Raw genomic sequence first — 18,297 nt, 5'->3', positions numbered from 1 at the left:
TCTTTTAAGATGAATTCTTTTAACACAAATTCACTTTAAAAAAAAGACAAACCTACCATAATATAAATAATGAAAGTGTGTCTGTGGCTTGTATGGAAATACTACAACTCTATATAACTCAAAAATATTGTAAATTATTGAGACAACTCTCAACCAATGAAAACTCAAAATTTCAGAACATTCAGAGCTGTTGACTAACTGACAACAATTCTAAGGATCTGTAAAACAGCATTTTCTAATTAAACATGATTTACAATAAGATAATAATGTGCATTTGACACATTTCATACTTTCCCACCCAGTATTCATAAGTGACAATCTTATAAGAGGCAGGGTCAACTGTACTAATCTCATATTCTATTAGATCTGTTTGACTTCTATACACAACTAACTGCACATATAGCCTTTTGTCTTGCTCCTTTTCAACATTTATTTTTCAGGGGCTCACAAAATAACAATAAATCACTCACCTTTTAGAGTATGTATTTGACTGGTGTTCTTCATTAGAACACTCTGAAACTTAAGTATACATCTGGTTTTGCCACTTTTCAGTTTGAGTAATTTCTGACCACAGCTGAGCTGACGACACTGTGTAACTGAGCTAGTAGAATGGAAAAGCTTTGTGTATGATTGACACACGTTTCATTTGCTATTATTTTTCTTATCTTAAATGTATCTAATTATTTGGTCAGCTGCTGGCAAGAAACAAAAAATGTACTGAAAATAATCTCATTCAGTTGCAAAACCCCTGCAACTCATTGCACAATTAACGTGTCTCCGGATATTTCAATATAGAACTTGAGCCTGTGCAAAAATAAATATGTTAATCTGAAAGGTGAGGATTATTTGTTTTTTTTGTGAGCCCCTAAAAGGTGTGTGTGTGTGTGTGTGTGTGTTTTATATTATATATATATATATATGATATATATATATCTATATATATAATATATATATATATATAATATATATATATATATACTGTATAGTAGGTAATAGCAGTTTATTTTCAGTCAAGGAGTTGTTTTTCCTTTAGAGGTCTGTTGTGTTGAAAGAGTTCATCTTGAATTTCCATGATTTCCATGAAAAATTAACTTTTGTTTGTTTGTTTTAACAGGTAGAGCGTATTGTGGACAAGCGGAAAAATAAAAAAGGGAAAACGGAGTACTTGGTGCATTGGAAAGGCTACAACAGTGATGACGACACATGGGAGCCCGAACAGCACCTTGTGAATTGTGTTGAGTACATTCACGAGTTTAACAGACTGCTGACTGAAAAGCAGAAAGACACACCTTTAATACGATCCACTCGAAATTCTCCCAATAACGCCAGGAAACAGATCTGTCGGCCCTCAAACAGCTCAATGTCAAAGACATCTTCAAAATCGGCGGGGGTGAATAAAGAGGGTGAACCAAAAAACAATTCCCAGCTACTATCCAGCAACCACAAGTACCGCCGGACCACTGCACAGGCTGTTGCTGGCAGGAAAAGCATGGACCTTGCCAAATCTGGAATCAAAATTCTTGTTCCAAAAAACCCCATGAAAAGTAGGACCATGCTAGAGGGGTTTCAGGGTGACAGGACAGACAACCTTGACCAGATGGAGCAGGATCAGGACTCTGTACCGCCGGAAGTGGCTAATGAAAAGCCTGTGGGTGCAATGCTGGGACCAGGTGCGGAAAGAGCACGCATGGGGACCAGACCAAGAACGCAACCTTTAGTGCCACAAGTGCAAGTGCCAGTGACCGCAGCCACTGCATCTGCACTAACTGTTAACGGGAAAGGTATGGGTTTAATGTACATTCATTTTCTTTATTATACATCGTAACTGCTTCTTAAGGTCACTTAATCATCCATTGTTGCACCTTTTTCCACGGAGACTATCTGTAGCTGTGGCTTTTAAATGTTTACAAAAAACCTTAAATCCTCACATCTAAAATATTTATAAAGCAAAACTTTCTTTTGGACTTTTAAGATATTTTCATTGTTTGAAAATGTGTAGCTGCACTGATCCTGCCTCTTTAAACAGTGACCTCTTTTATCTCAAATGGCTCTGTGGATTACTTTCTGCTGACGCAGACTATATTGCTTAAATGAATTGCTTGTAATCGGCTGGGGATATTTAATCTCCTGTTGCTTCAGGGACTGACTGACCCTGCATGAAGCCAGACTGGATCCTTGCTTCCAGGGTTCAGAAGCTTGATATCTTCTTTCTTAAGTTTGGTCAGTTCAGTTCTCCTGCTCTGTAAGTGGGTTGCAGTGGTGAGGAGTAACTTACCTCAAGCTGATTCATCAACCTTAATATATCATCACTGAGAGAATTCACAGTGATGATATGCTGTACTAAAGCGGGTGGCAGGGCTTACTGAAGCTACCACACAAACAAATACAAGGTAGCACCTGTTTTTGGTTCTATAACACGCAATTTGTCTACTATGGTGTGAAATGTCTCACAAACAAGCACCTTCTTTGGGATGTAAAGTCTTGTTAAAGACAAGCAATATTCACAGCTCCTAGCATAATACAAGCTTCTTGGATTTAACAGTTACAGTAAACATAAATTGCTACATAAGTGGCTACATCATACAAGTGTGAAAGTACTAAATACATGTGAGTTGCTTAATATTTTAACTTCACCTAATACTGTACATAGTTTGAACATGCGGCAATGATTTATCTACTGTCTAAAACACGAAGCATAGATTTTACTGTTCGTAACCGATCTTAATATAAAAAAATGTGTCCTTACCGTAAGCATGTGGGGTCAAGTTTTCCAAAAAAAACAAACAATTTGACACAAAGCTTGAATGCTGCTTTACTACAAATGGGTGCATAAACTTTGCTTTATTAAGAGGAATATCTGCTGCAGATTTTAACAAATTTGAGAGAGAATTTTTTAGACTAACATATGAGACACCACATGGTACCCTGGTCTCTCATACATTTTACATCATGAGAATATTCCTCATGGCTCCCACGTAACCGATAAAAACAAAAATTAGTTTGGTACAGCGGTGGATTGTCACAGCTGAAACACAAAGGTAATACAACACGCCAGACACTTCAAGAAAAAAAAAAGAAAAAGCAATGAAAAAAGCAAAAGAAAAGTCAAGATACACAGGCTACACAACTTGTATACAAAGACTGTGCACTGTCCTTTAAGAATATTTTTGATTCGTGATTTAAATATCAATATTATTAGGATTTTATGATAGTGCTGCCTAATAAACACTACAGTAATACAACATTTTATTGGCTTATTCACAACTCTGCTGAATGTAATGTTTAATCTAGCGTGAACTGATTACTGTATATTGATAAAGGTGTTGAGGACATTGTCAGCGACACAGAATACAAGTTTCAAGTTATTATTAGCAATACTTGGCAGAGACAAGTGACTGCTGTTGGATAGCCTACTTTTATTCTCAAAGTGGTTTTGTTTCAGCAAGTTTTAGGTAAGTGAATACATATATATATATATATATATATATATAAAATGTGTATTACCAGTCAAAAGTTTGGGTATAATAATAATAAGCACGAGGCATTCAGTTAAAAAGTTTCAGCAAGAAATCACCCGACATGTCTTCCCAGCTCTCCTGCAGCAATTCCCAGAGATGTAGGGCACTTGTGGGTAGCTTTGCTTTGTCCCATACAAGTTCTATGGGATTAGTTTGTCCCATACAAGTTCTATGGGACTGAGTTCTGGAGACTGGGCAGGCCAGGTCATTAGATTGAGTTGTCCTTCACTTTCCTTTTTGGCAGATAGTTCTTGCACAACTTTGAGGTGTGTCTAATTAATGAAAGGTGGTTCTGAATTATTTTATATAAAATTGTTCCATTCTCTCCAACATATTTTATTTCATCACATTTCATCACATTTTTCACAGGCTATTCCATAAACAACATTGCTATTTTACAGTAGGTATTTTACAGTAGGTTTTAGTGGATATGTGTTGTTCTTATGTTTAATTATATTTTTACTTGTGTCCATGTACTTACACACTTTACATGTACTAGTGCAAGTATTTGTAGAACCTATTCTTATTATACCTATTCTTTCATTTTTTTCAGAATTATGTAGAATCTGCAAGTGTTTCCAAACTATCTTAGATATACTGGGCAAAAGTTTAGAGTAAGTCATTACTAATGGGACTCTCTTGACCTTTTTATCTCTACTTTTATAATCTAGTAGATCATCTCTTTTTAGTTTAGCCACTTTTCTTAACTGTCTCTATAGTTCTTTCTTTAGATTTGTTTAATATATTTCTTTGTCTTACATAGTCACTTTCTTTAGAGCATATTATTTGTATTCTCTCTCTCTCTCTCTCTCTCTCTCTCTCTCTGTCTCTCTCCACACAGTACCAGTCAAAAGTTTGAGTACACGTGCTGGAAACTAGTTTTTTTTTCTTCATAATTGACAATGTTTTACATCGTATACGTTTCTGTAAATACTTGAAAATGAAAACGCATGTTACAATATACAAAACAAGACATAAGAAGTATCAAAGCACTGTTCAAGAAAATTGAAAATTGTCTCTAAATCTTGGATTCCTTCCAAGCTCTTCTGCAGCAATTCCCAGAGATGTAGGGCACTTGTGGGTAGCTTTGCTTTGACTCTTCTGTCCAGTTTGTTCTATGGGATTGAGGTCTGCAGACTGGGCAGGCCAAGTCATTAGAGGTGTGTTTTGGGTCATTATCTTGCTGAATGAAGGACTGCCCAACTAGCCGTAATCCTGATGGAGTGGCATGCCTCCTGAAGTATGCTATGATTGCCATGCTGGTTGAGCTTGCCATGGACTTGGTAAAGATCACCAACTCTGTCACCAGCAAAGCAACCCCAGACCATGACACTGCCTCCTCCATGCTTGACAGTGGGAACCACACATGCAGAACTCATGCGCTCACCTTCTCTGCGTCTTACAAATACTCGGCAGTTGGACCAAAATATTTCAAATTTTGGCTCATCAGTCCATAAGACAGACTTCCTCTCCTCAAACGTCCAGTTTCTGTGTTTTTTGGCCCAGGCAAGTCTCTTCATCTTATTCTACACTCTTTCTTTCTTTGCAGCAATTCTTCCAGTTAGGTCAGCTTCACGCAATCTCCTCTGAACAGTTGATGTTGAAACATCTGTACTTCTAGTAGCATTTAGCTGAGCTTGTATTTCAGAGGCAATTAATCGCCAGTTTCGCACACTTGTGACTTTTGAGTGAACTTGTTCTCTGATTCTGAGGTCACCGTTGGCCTGCCTGACCTTGTTCCTCATGAGTGCCATTTTCTTCAAACCGTTTGATGGTCTTGGCCACAGCAGTTACAGACACTTGCAAAGTTCTTGAGATTTGTCTTAAAGATTGACCCTCATTTCTTGAAGTAATTACAGCCTTTCTTTTTTCTTTGCTTAACTGAACGTATTTTGCCATTTTCTGCTCCCTTACATACAGGAATGACAAACTTGTGCCTATGCTACCTATATTTATAGTAATCATGGACCCTCACCTGTTAACAATAATTGGTGACAAAAGGTTAATTAGGTAACACGCTAGTTAACTCAGAGAACATCTAACAAAGACACTTTTATACTTGGGCCAGTGTTCTAACACCATGGTATACACATTTCAGACTTTTAACTGACTTGGGCTTCAGACTGAAATCCCCTTGTTTTGGGTGACCATTTCATTGAAATTGACTATTTACATTTTCACTTAAAAATGTAATTTTTGAATGCAATTCACTTATGATTATCAGCTTATATAAGTACACGTATCATATAATGAAATATTAAGTGTTTATAGACAATTTTATACAGTTAAAAGCATAGATAATCATGAAAAACCTGGTTTTTTTAAGTGAAATTTAAGTGAAAATGTAAATATAGTCAATTTCAATGAAATGGTCACCCAAAGCATGGGGATTTCAGTCTGAAGCTCAAGTCAGTTAAAAGTCTGAAATGTGTATAACACGGTGTTAAAACACTGGCCCAAGTATAAAAGTGTCTTTGTTAGATGTTCTCTGAGTTAACTAGCATGTTAACTAATTAACCTTTTGTCACCAATTATTGTTAACAGGTGAGGGTCCATGATTACTATAAATATAGGTAGCATAGGCACAAGTTTGTCATTCCTGAATGTAAGGGAGCAGAAAATGGCAAAATACGTTCAGTTAAGCAAAGAAAAAAGAAAGGCTGTAATTACTTCAAGAAATGAGGGTCAATCTTTAAGACAAATCTCAAGAACTTTGCAAGTGTCTGTAACTGCTGTGGCCAAGACCATCAAACGGTTTGAAGAAACTGGCACTCATGAGGACCGAACAAGGTCAGGCAGGCCAAGGGTGACCTCAGAATCAGAGAACAAGTTCATTCAAGTCACAAGTGTGCGAAACCGGCAATTAACTGCCCCTGAAATACAAGCTCAGCTATGCTACTAGAAGTACAGATGTTTCACCATCAACTGTTCAGAGGAGATTGCGTGAAGCTGACCTAACTGGAAGAATTGCTGCAAAAAAAGAAAGTGTAGAATAAGAGGAAGAGACTTGCCCGGGCCAAAAAACACAGAAACTGGACGTTTGAGGAGTGGAGGTCGGTCTTATGGACCGATGAGTCAAAATTTGAAATGTTTGGGTCCAACCGCCGAGTATTTGTAAGACGAAGAGATGGTGAGCGCATGAGTTCTGCATGTGTGGTTCCAACTGTCAAGCATGGAGGAGGCAGTATCATGGTCTGGGGTTGCTTTGCTGGTGACAGAGTTGGTGATCTTTACCAAGTCCATGGCAAGCTCAACCAGCATGGCTATCGTAGCATACTTCAGGGAGGCACGCCACTCCATCAGGATTACGGCTAGTTGGGCAGTCCTTAATTCTTCAGCAAGATAATGACCTAAAACACACCTCAAAGTTGTGCAAGAACTATCTGGTGAAGGACAACTCAATCTAATGACTTGGCCTGCCCAGTCTGCAGACCTCAATCCCATAGAACTTCTGTGGGACAAACTGGACAGAAGAGTCAAAGCAAAGCTACCCACAAGTGCCCTGCATCTCTGGGAATTGCTGCAGAAGAGCTTGGAAGGAATCCAAGATTTAGAGACAATTTTCAATTTTCTTGAACAGTGCTTTGATACTTCTTATGTCTTGTTTTGTATATTGTAACATGCGTTTTCATTTTCAAGTATTTACAGAAACGTATACGATGTAAAACATTGTCAATTATGAAGAAAAAAAAACTAGTTTCCAGCACGTGTACTCAAACTTTTGACTGGTACTGTGTGGAGAGAGACAGAGAGAGAGAATACAAATAATATGCTCTAAAGAAAGTGACTATGTAAGACAAAGAAATATATTAAACAAATCTAAAGATAGAACTATAGAGACAGTTAAGAAAAGTGGATAAACTAAAAAGAGATGATCTACTAGATTATAAAAGTAGAGATAAAAAGGTCAAGTCCCATTAGTAATGACTTACTCTAAACTTTTGCCCAGTATTTCTAAGATAGTTTGGAAACACTTGCAGATTCTACATAATTCTGAAAAAAATGAAAGAATAGGTATAATAATAAGAATAAGTTCTACAAATACTTGCACTAGTACATGTAAAGTGTGTAAGTACATGGACACAAGTAAAAATATAATTAAACATAAGAACAACACATATCCACTAAACACTAATACCTACTGTAAAATAGCAATGTTGTTTATGGAATAGCCTGTGAAAAATGTGATGAAATGTGATGAAATGTGATGAAATAAAATATGTTGGAGAGACTGGAACAATTTTATAAAAAATAATTCAGAACCACCTTTCATTAATTAGAAATAAAAAAATGAATGAACCAATAGTACATCACTTCACCAGTCAAGGACATGACATAAATGATGTAAAGTTTGTAGTATTAGAACAGCTAAAATTAGACAGTGCGACATATAGAAGAATAAAAGAAAGTTAATGAATAAATAGACTGAACACGATTATGCCAGCAGGACTCAACAGAAAAGAATGAACTAATTAATTCCAATAAATATATAAAATTAAAAAATAATTAAATAAACAAAATTTAATTCTAAAGTTGTACAAGATGGGGAGGCCAAATAAAGGCTGATCCTCAGAGCCAGTATTGCATGATAATATAAGTTTATATAAATAATGTTAATTAGAATCAATATAAATTTAAAGATATAAGTAAAAATGATGTCACAATATATAAAACACCATTACATCATGTAAGAATGTAAACAATAGCAAGTAGATACCTCCAGCGATTTGATACAAACAAAGGCTCCCTTGAGAAAGATATGTACAACATATCAAAATGTTGGGCAGCTGGCTCTTTGAGCTTATATATATATACATTTATTTTTTAAAGACAGTGTATCTGGGGATTCAGTTTAATTTTTACATTATGTCACTTAATGTCACTGTCCAGTTTAACCATGTTAAATAAAACAATGCAAGGGATTAATATAATTTATGTACCTTTTTAAAAAGCTGAAACAGGATTTTTTGCCAGTTTTGTGTATGCGTTTTCGTGTTTCTGCTTCGAGTTAACACACGTTTAAAAAATAAATAAAAATAAACATTTTGCTAGAATTAGAAAGCATAGGAAGAGCTTTTTGGAATACTATTTTGTGAATTGCCAAATACTGTATAATTTTATCTGATTTTCTTTGTATTATTTGCGTAACAGTACTGTACTTTGGTGTTTCAGACTTGCTGATATACCTGACATTGTTAATTTTATAATGCCCTGACGTTAATAATGCAACTACATATAGTATAACGAGTCCCTGTGAGATGTACAATATTTTTATATATCCGATGGACCACTGGAACTAATTAAATCGTATATGACAGGATCTACTGTATTTCTTTTAACTTTTCTCACCCAACAAGCATGGGCCTATTCACACCCTGACAAAGGCACTTTTGTGTCGAAACATTGGTGATATTTTTTTATGAATGAAAGCTAACATTTTTGGAGCACAATTGAGTGTGCAGTTCTCTCTTTTTCTATATTGATTTGTGGCTTAAGCCTTGTGAACTTGCACCTCGTCTGCTTTGGTGTGTGGCCCCTTTTTCCCCACCCTAATCATTATTTCATTATGCAGTTGTCCATTAGAAAAATGCTTGTATGAACAGAGCGCGCTGTGTGGTTTCACCTAATTGTAAGGACTTCTGACCCTAAAAAGAACAATAAGAAGTATATACATCCTGTAGAAACTATTTGACCTCAGACTTTAAAGAGAAACAAACAAAAAAAAAAGACTTTTAATTGTATTATTTTCAATTTAAGTGATTATTTTTTTATTTAACAATTATTTACTGTAGTTTGACTGCAGTGTTAAACTTTTTCAGTACCTTGCATATCTTAAGTTTGGTCTGTTTGGAGTTAGTTAAATGAACACATTTTGGTGACTTGAAGTTCTAGGAGTAGCATGAAATGTCTGTTTTCATAATTTCTTTTTATTTGAATCTCCCGCTATTACACCCAAAAGAATAAGAACCCGCAACAGAAATCTATTTGCCTCTGAAACCCCTGGACGGCCCCTTTCAGACGAGAGACTTCCCTAGGTAATGCAGTCAGAATGATTAGCTGCTAAGATAGGGTAATGAAATGTCACCTCTTTGTGATGAATCAGTAACGTTTTCTAGCTTTACGACATTTAATTCTGCCAGTTTACAGCTCCATCTGTAGTACGGCTGTAAAAATGTCTTGGGTGAAAAGAAAACTTGCTTCAATGTGGCTTTTATATCGCACAATCCTGAAGTTCATTGTTATTCATTGGTACTTGGTTGTGTAGATGCGGGCAAATAAGTGAAAAGTATCTTTTCTTGTGAAATTCAATTTTTTACCAGACATTGTTTTATTTAATATCTGGCAAAATCTGATACTTGGCACAGCCCTAATAAATGTCACTTCTATAGTAGCCTATTATTATTTTTAATACAGTAGCCTGATGTTTGAAACATCAGGAATGTTTAGACTTTTAATACTTTTCAACAAAGATTTTACTTGTGAAAATAATTTGAAAACACAAGAAAATATCTACCCCATGACTTTTAGAACTTATAATGTATGTTGACCTTAATTTTGATAAGATAAAATGGTGTGACATTAATATGTATGTTTGTACTGTTAAACAGTGACTTAAAATTATTACTACAACTACTACTATACATTTCAGGGAGCAAATACTACTGACATATAAAACCAGCTTCAGCACGTAAAAATCAAACCTTGAATTGAACTAATAATGTGCTTAATTAGACCTTTTTAATTGTTCTCAGCTCCTAAAAAGTTGCCGGTTTCAAGTTAGTCTTAATTTTATTTTATTAATTTTATAGATGACTTGAAATCTCCAACTGTTTAAAACCTGAAAACAATTGACAAGGTCAAATTAAGCTAATGAATAGTTCAATTAAGGGTTCAATTGAGAACTCGGTTGGAATGAAAACCAGCAAACACAGGGGTCCCCCAGGACCAGGATGGGTAAACCCTGCCCTATAGCACCCTAGAATGCCATAATGTGATTTATAAATTGAATTTATTATTGTTATTTCCTAACATACTAATTTACAATGATTTTCATTTCTGTGAATTTCCACTGTTTAAAAAAAAAAAAAGGATGTTCAGGTGACTGTGTTTGTGTTTTATTATTTTACAAATTGCAATAATAACTGGAGACCCCATGTGTATTTTTATTATAATTGAATTTTACTGGAGAATATTGGATTGATTATTAAGAACAGTTGCTAACAATGCAATTGCTGTAATGTTATTGAGGGCAGTGCAGATGTTTGCGTGGAGGGGGGAGTTAGCCTCTGCATTTTTGCTCCGGGTTATTTCAAGTGTGGACGAAGGACCATTTGAATTTGGTTGGTTTGGTTGATATGGGACCAAGTATTTCTTTTTTCATGGCTTGCTTGCCAGTGGCTTCTGATGGATGACTTATTTTTTGTGACTTATGTGACTTGTTATGGACATTATTTACTTCAAGCTCAGCTTTGACTAGAGTATGAACAGCAGTAACATCAGATGTTACTGAATGATTTGTACGTCTCTTATAGTAGATAGTCCCGCCACATTGCCCGGCTTCCGCATGATTGTACCATTGTAATACCCATTAGCTCCAGTGAGTCGATGATGTTGTTGGAGGCACATAGGATATAATTAAAGCAGCTGCGTTTTCAGGCAGTGTGTCCTCATACATGATTCTACGATTTGTGTGGGGGTTATGATTTTAGTTTTTTTCCTTGATTGTCAGTGTCGCATCCTGATTCGTCTGTTTTTATTGAAAACCTGTCAGTGTAATGTATGCTTTATTGTAATGGGAGGGGTGCATGGTGTCCCCGTTTTCTTAAATTTTTCCATCTCCTTTTTGTTTCTGTTTACTGTTGTAATTTAAAATGAAAAAGTTTTGAATTTCTTCATTCATTTGTGAATAAAAATAAAGTCAGTCGAAGTCTTGGCTGCAAAGTTACAACAGAGGTTCTTTTAATATGGTAGAGACAATTAGGAACTATGTCCCTCCAAGCACGGAAAAGACACAAGTTAACAAACGGTACATTATTTGGGTTAGTATACTCTTTTTTCCCATGACATCATTTGTTGCTTTAACGCAATCAGAAGAAAATAAGTTTCTTTTAGCTACAGTTATACAAATCTCTTATCAGCCCTTTTGAAGTATCTCGCTATGTCCAGATACCCCTAAAGGGGCTAGCTTTTATGACCCCCCCTCATAAACCAACTGTATTTTCTAAGCAAAACCTGTTTATATATAGTTTACTATTTGGGAATATGTTTATCAATAGGTTTGTAGCTTTGGTACAAAACAGTCGTCTCCCCAAAAAGCAAACATCTTTCATGTTAGGGCTCGACATCAAAGGACTTGTTTTTACAGCGTTGTCCTGTTGATCGATCTTTTGTTCTAAAGACAAAAGCCAGGATACAGTCAGCTTCCCAGGTTCTAACCAGAATTAAGGAGAAAATATGTTAATCAGATTCCTAGCCTTGTTAGAAATTTAACCAGAACCAGTGCTCAGTCTGTGAGTTGTATTCTAAGATCTAACAATTCATCTATCTATTCCAACATTTACCCTTTAGCGGATTCATATTTTTACTATCAACATTTTTTTGAGATGAGGCTCCAGTGAGGGTGATATTGTGGATTTTTTCAATGGGTGGAATGTGTGATTGACCAATCAGGGAGCAGTATCTCTGCCTGCTGTTTCATAACTACATACAGTACGTATAAATTCCATGAAGTATGTAGAGTGCAGTTATAGATGGAAGTTTTCTGTTGGGGTGGGGGAAAATACACTAATATATAATTTTGAAAGAGTAATTACAATCTCATCTTTGTCAGTTTTGCAATTTAAATGGAAATAATCACCGTGTCCCTTTGACAAAAATGTAATTGCAAATACCAGCCTTGCAGTCGTTGCTGAAAAAAATGGTCAATTGTGATTTTATATTGCATCATTCAGAACAGCTCCAAAGCCCTTTTCCTGTTTTACAAACAACTGATATTTATGTTCTCATTACAATGGCTGGCTGCGAGTCCTTCTCATCCCAGTTTAACTTCCTTAACATCAGATGAATGTGTGTCGTAGACTTGGCTGTAAAATGCGGCAAACTGTTTTTCTTTTACAAATCCCACAATCTGTGTCTGTCTCCAACAGGAGCTGTAAGAGCACTGACTCAGCTGTCAGTGGGGTTCTTTGCTTTCAGAATGTAAGTTAAAATGGGGTCAAAAGCTGATCATCTGGCAGTGGGAATACAATACCAGTGATACTATGGAATTTGAGGAAGTTGGGGGTGTAAAAAGGTTAATTACGTGAAATAAGAACATAATATTTATAATAGTCCCTCCTTTCAATAGCATATACAATACTTCTCCAGGAGCGAGACCAAAAAATATGTTAATTAAAACGCCATCTCTATTTTAACTGAAATCTATTACAGTAGTATGTTTATTTGAATATAAAGAGGCTTAACTGCAGCTTGAATTATCTGCTGCCTATTGAATTTCATGTGTAATGATTAGAGGTTTACCATCATCAATGGCAAGTTCCCTGTGTTGGAGTCTTCTGTTTATTACAGGTCTTTTAAAATGATTTACACCATCAATAGCTATATTTTCCTGTGATTCTAAGAAGAGAGGTGTAGTGGCTCTATTATGAGTCACAGGCTTCTCCCTAAAGTCTTGGATGACTGACTTCTTAAATATGTATTGCTGTCTGAGACCACAGTGGTTTTTGAAACGTTGAATCATTTTCTAAAGTGTCTTCAAGTAACAAAGCATTTTCTGATCTGTCATTTATTTGTAAGCGTCTGTAAATAGGAGTAGTGATTTGTCACTCAAATGTGGTATTATTGGCGTTCATTTGTTTAACAGTTTAAGCTATATTACATCAAATGAATTGAGTTGTTCACGCTAAGCTTAATAAATGAAAAGGCTGCGCTGGAGTGCTATGAAACGTTCACAAACCTTGGCTTGTCAGTTTGTCTTATCTTTCAAATGTGTTTGGACGGTCGCTAAATAAACTCCTCCATAAGTACTGTAGGCTTGTAAAGCCTTGAGGCCTGCAGAAATATCAGGAAATTGCCAAATTCCAGCAGCAAACCTCTCAAGCAGTAGAAACAGGGAGCCAAACTTATTTATTTTTTTTACAAATGCTGATTTTTGAATCTGATAAACAGCCCTGTATTCTGTTCCATTAACCTGTTATTCCCCTATAAATAAAAGAAACTGGCCCACAATTGAATAAAAAAAAAAAAATATGCACAGTATCGTTACATGCATTTCAAATGTTGTTGGCATGCTAGTGATATGTAAATTTGCCTTAGTGGACTAAAATATTTATAGCTTAATTAATTCAGTGAATTACAATGGATGTACCCAGTAAGAGCTTTATTTTGAAGCTTTACAGTACATCATAAAATTCTGCCACTGAGAGGATCATGATGTTTTGCAGTTGCGAAGCAAGTTCCGGTAATTAAATTTTATTATGTAGTCCATTATGAAGCACTAGGATCTATGCAAAGACTTCAGCATCCTGCTAGCTGTGAACGAGGACCTCTTTGTATGCACACTACATCAGTTTACTCAGTATTTTCTAAGCAGGGTATAGTCAATGTGAATATATACATGCCAAAAAATAAATAAAAACCCAGTGTGGAATCTATTCTTCAGCCCATACTCTATGTTTATCACGTAGTGATTTGCATTCATTGTTCTGTTTTTCTGGTCTTGTGTTATGACTCATTTACACCATTTGGGGGTGGGGGTGGTGGTGGGGGGACGACACCATCAGTTGCAACGAATAGCTATAACATCTGTTATCTGTGCAGTTGGAACCATCATCACAACAGTGTTTTGTAACAAAAATTAGCAGTAAGGGTTGGCTTGTGATTGATTTTGTCAGACGAAGGAAGCTCTGGAATGTGTGTCAGTCCATTTTAAATGTTCCACTTTAGTATCTATGCCATCAACTTGGAACGATGTATGCCTAGTTTGTGCACAACACTTTGACACATGATTTCTGTAAATTCTCTAGCTACTAGGGATGGGCATTGCCGTATATTTTAATAATTGAATACCTGTAATTTACTAAAGATTACACTGTTATACTTTACATCAACATGCTACTGGCTAAAAATAATGCTTGTATAATACCAAAACGAAAGAAATGCATTAAAAAATGAGTTGCTGTACTATTTGACAATGTTTCAATAAGTAGCTCTTTTTATTAAGAGAAGGTGTAATACAAGTACAGTGTGCATAAATCCCTACTTGTGCATCATTTCCAAACTGCAATTACAGGCAACGTCATAATTTACGGAATATAATGAATTAACAAATTATGACTTCATTGGACAACAATCAAATATAAATACATGTTTACATTAAGTAACATGTGAATTATCATATTAAATATGTTACATACCTCCAGGTCCTGGTATATCTTCTTCTACGTGAAGCCTAAATAAATTATGCAGTACAGAACAGATGTTAAGTCATATGTAATTCTGTATATGCATATGTAATTCTTGGGCATTTCTGAATGTAACCGCTAAAATTGGGAGGGGATTTTGCAAATGAGGGGTCTATTAAATATTCTGTGTAATTTATGAAATCTGCCGGTAATTACGGGCCTCGTATTTACTTGATTATTTTAAGAACTGAAAAGCAGGCATTAATTTACCGCAGTCAGACAGTAAGCTATATAAAAGGCGAGGTGATGTGGGAGACTTGAGTGCAGAGGGGAGACATCGTTTTCAAGGACAAAGAAACATTTAATAACATTTTGCAAAGAGCTAATTTTTTAACCTTTCTGATCAAGTCGGTTGGTAAACTGTGGTTTATAATACCATATTGTTTTGCAAATATAACAATATTCCGAGGCGCATTAAAGAAAAAGTCTCATATGCATGTAGTACAATGAGGGCTCATCCTCCACTGTTATTTTTAGTAATGCCTATAGAATTTATGTTTTGTAATATGACATTCTGGTATTTAACAATACTAGTTCAGGCAGTATTGCTAAATTCAGGTTTGAAAGAAAAGATAAAAAAAAGACAGAGGGACAGATGATGCAGTTATTTTGTAGCTAGAGCAATACAGTACAGCTGGTTGTAGGCACATCTGAATAATGCAGCTGTATTATAGATCATACAGATATGCTTTAAAATCATACATAAAGTCAGAAATACAGACATACATACATACATACATAAGAAATAGAGTTGTAACTGCATAAGAATTTAAGAAGATATAAGTCATTTGTTTATTAAGAAGCCACCACACATTTTATTAATTTGTCCTTGTGATGTATTTAAAGCTTGTAACACATCTTCATGTGTTACAAGTACTGCTTGTACCAAAATCTCCAATTCTATATTGGTAAATTTCAGTTTTCACTTCTGAACATCCTCATCACCATGGTTAGTACCAGGCTGAGGTCTTTGTATGCCATTCATTTTCTTTTGGAATGTGTAGCCTACACATGCAGGGTGACCCAAACCTGCTATTCACCCTGAGGCAGAGTCTCATTTGGGAGAGGTTCGGGAGAGCAGATAGATCACTTTGCCTCCCAGGAATCAACCCACTGTCCCATCTGGTTCTCTATAGTAGGAGCCAGTCACCCACTGGTAATAGATGCCTTGGCACACCAGTGGCCGAGGCAACTGTTATATGCCTTCCCACCGCTCGCCCTGCTCCCGCTGTGTCTAGAGGAAATCAGGCAGGACCGGGCCAAGGTGCTTAGAGTAGCCCCTTACTGGCCCTTACTCGGCATTTCATGTCAATCAGTCTGTGGAATTGGAGGTTTTCCATCCACCTCCTTTCAAGTCTGACAGAGAGCAACAGCTCCATACACTCTGACTAGTTCAGGCGATTTTTACGAGCCACTTCCAACCCTTTCCCGCTACTACAGGACCCGACCCAAACCCACAACCTGCTGCAGCACCGTGTTCTTAACAGTGAGCCAACCCACTTTTAATAAGACCTGCAACCTGACTCAAACCCTCAAGTGTTTGTACTTTGCCTACTGCCTGCGTCGACTGACGCTCTCACATTCACACACAGATTCTCTACCATTCTCCACAGATTTAATCTGTACAATAGGCTATACAGCATAGTAGGTCGCTCAGTGGTCTGAATATATTTTAACATTACAACATATTAACTATCTACTTGCTTTACTATGAAATGCCTGTCTATTCCTTACGTGCCACCAGTTGAAAGGGAGCTACACCTGTGCTTTTGCAGAGATGTACCTGTTTTGTGGCTGTCGTTCACAAAAACATGACAGGTTTTACAAGCAGTGAATCCAGTCGCATGTTCATTATTTTCATTCGCTACGATTCCAAAAAAAAATCCACTCTTCTGATCTGTCTCTCGATCTATTGTGCACTACATGATATAAACCCTGCGCTTTTGTTTCACATTGTCCACAAACATTTTTAGTATCACCAAGCAGACATGCTAAAAGGATCTTGTGACGTATCAAACAAGCATCAATACAACCCAGAACACTGCTTAGTCTTTTTTTTTTTTTTTTTTTTTTTTTTTTTTTTTTTTTAATACCTGTACCCGAACCACAAACCCCCAAAAAGTTCACATTCTGACCCGAGCCCAACCCGCGGGTACCCAATGCAGGACTCTACCCTGGCATACTACAGGGACAGGACGAAAAGTTGGAGGCAGTCCAAACTATTTTGTCTGCTATCTACATATCTAATGGCAACTGTCCAAAATATGTATTTAAAAGTCAGTGCTGACCAGAAAAGACATGCAATTAACAAAGCCCACACAACTCCTGCTGTATTGTATTATTTCTGCAGCACAGGTCAAAGCGTAGGCTGCTCTAATCAATTACAGATCCTCTGCTGACCACTGCACTCAATTACTGTAACAGAGATCATAACATATATAGTTGCCAATAATAGTATCTTACAAAGATGGTTCAACAGACTTAAGAACATAAGAACATAAGAAAGTTTACAAACGAGAGGAGGCCATTCGGCCCATCTTGCTCGTTTGGTTGTTAGTAGCTTATTGATCCCAGAATCTCATCAGGCAGCTTCTTGAAGGATCCCAGGATGTCAGCTTCAACAACATTACTGGGGAGTTGATTCCAGACCCTCACAATTCTCTGTGTAAAAAAGTGCCTCCTATTTTCTGTTCTGAATGCCCCTTTGTCTAATCTCCATTTGTGACTCCTGGTCCTTGTTTCTTTTTTCAGGCTAAAAAAGTCCCTTGGGTCGACATTGTCAATACCTTTTAGAATTTTGAATGCTTGAATTAGGTCGCCGCGTAGTCTTCTTTGTTCAAGACTGAACAGATTCAATTCTTTTAGCCTGTCTGCATATGACATGCCTTTTAAGCCCGGAATAATTCTGGTCGCTCATCTTTGCACTCTTTCTAGAGCAGCAATATCTTTTTTATAGCGAGGTGACCAGAACTGCACACACTATTCAAGATGAGGTCTTACTAGTGCATTGTACAGTTTTAACATTACTTCCCTTGATTTAAATTCAACACTTTTCACAATGTATCCGAGCATCTTGTTAGCCTTTTTTATAGCTTCCCCACATTGTCTAGATGAAGACATTTCTGAGTTAACAAAAACTCCTAGGTCTTTTTCATAGATTCCTTCTCCAATTTCAGTATCTCCCATATGATATTTATAATGTACATTTTTATTTCCTGCGTGCAGTACCTTACACTTTTCTCTATTAAATGTCATTTGCCATGTGTCTGCCCAGTTCTGAATCTTGTCTAGATCATTTTGAATGACATTTGCTGCTG

General features: G+C 36.4%; 1 protein-coding gene across 3 annotated transcripts in view; it reads left to right on the top strand.

Moving 5' to 3' along the window:
* The window catches only part of LOC121313038 (chromodomain Y-like protein), a 121,490-nt gene that overhangs the window by 69,646 nt on the left and 33,547 nt on the right, over window positions 1-18,297 (top strand). For 2 of the 3 annotated variants that reach the window (XM_041245157.1, XM_041245158.1), the window contains one exon: window positions 1,115-1,781. The exons of the other annotated variant lie outside the window; for it this stretch is intronic. In XM_041245157.1, coding sequence (XP_041101091.1) covers window positions 1,115-1,781 — 667 coding nt within the window. The remainder of the gene's footprint in view (window positions 1-1,114; window positions 1,782-18,297) is intronic. 3 annotated transcript variants of the gene reach the window in all.

The sequence above is a fragment of the Polyodon spathula genome, chromosome 3 (assembly GCF_017654505.1).
Source record: "Polyodon spathula isolate WHYD16114869_AA chromosome 3, ASM1765450v1, whole genome shotgun sequence".
Lineage (NCBI taxonomy): Eukaryota > Metazoa > Chordata > Actinopteri > Acipenseriformes > Polyodontidae > Polyodon > Polyodon spathula.
The sequence above is the reverse complement of the archived record's forward strand: the minus strand, read 5'-3'. Positions and strand labels throughout refer to the sequence as shown.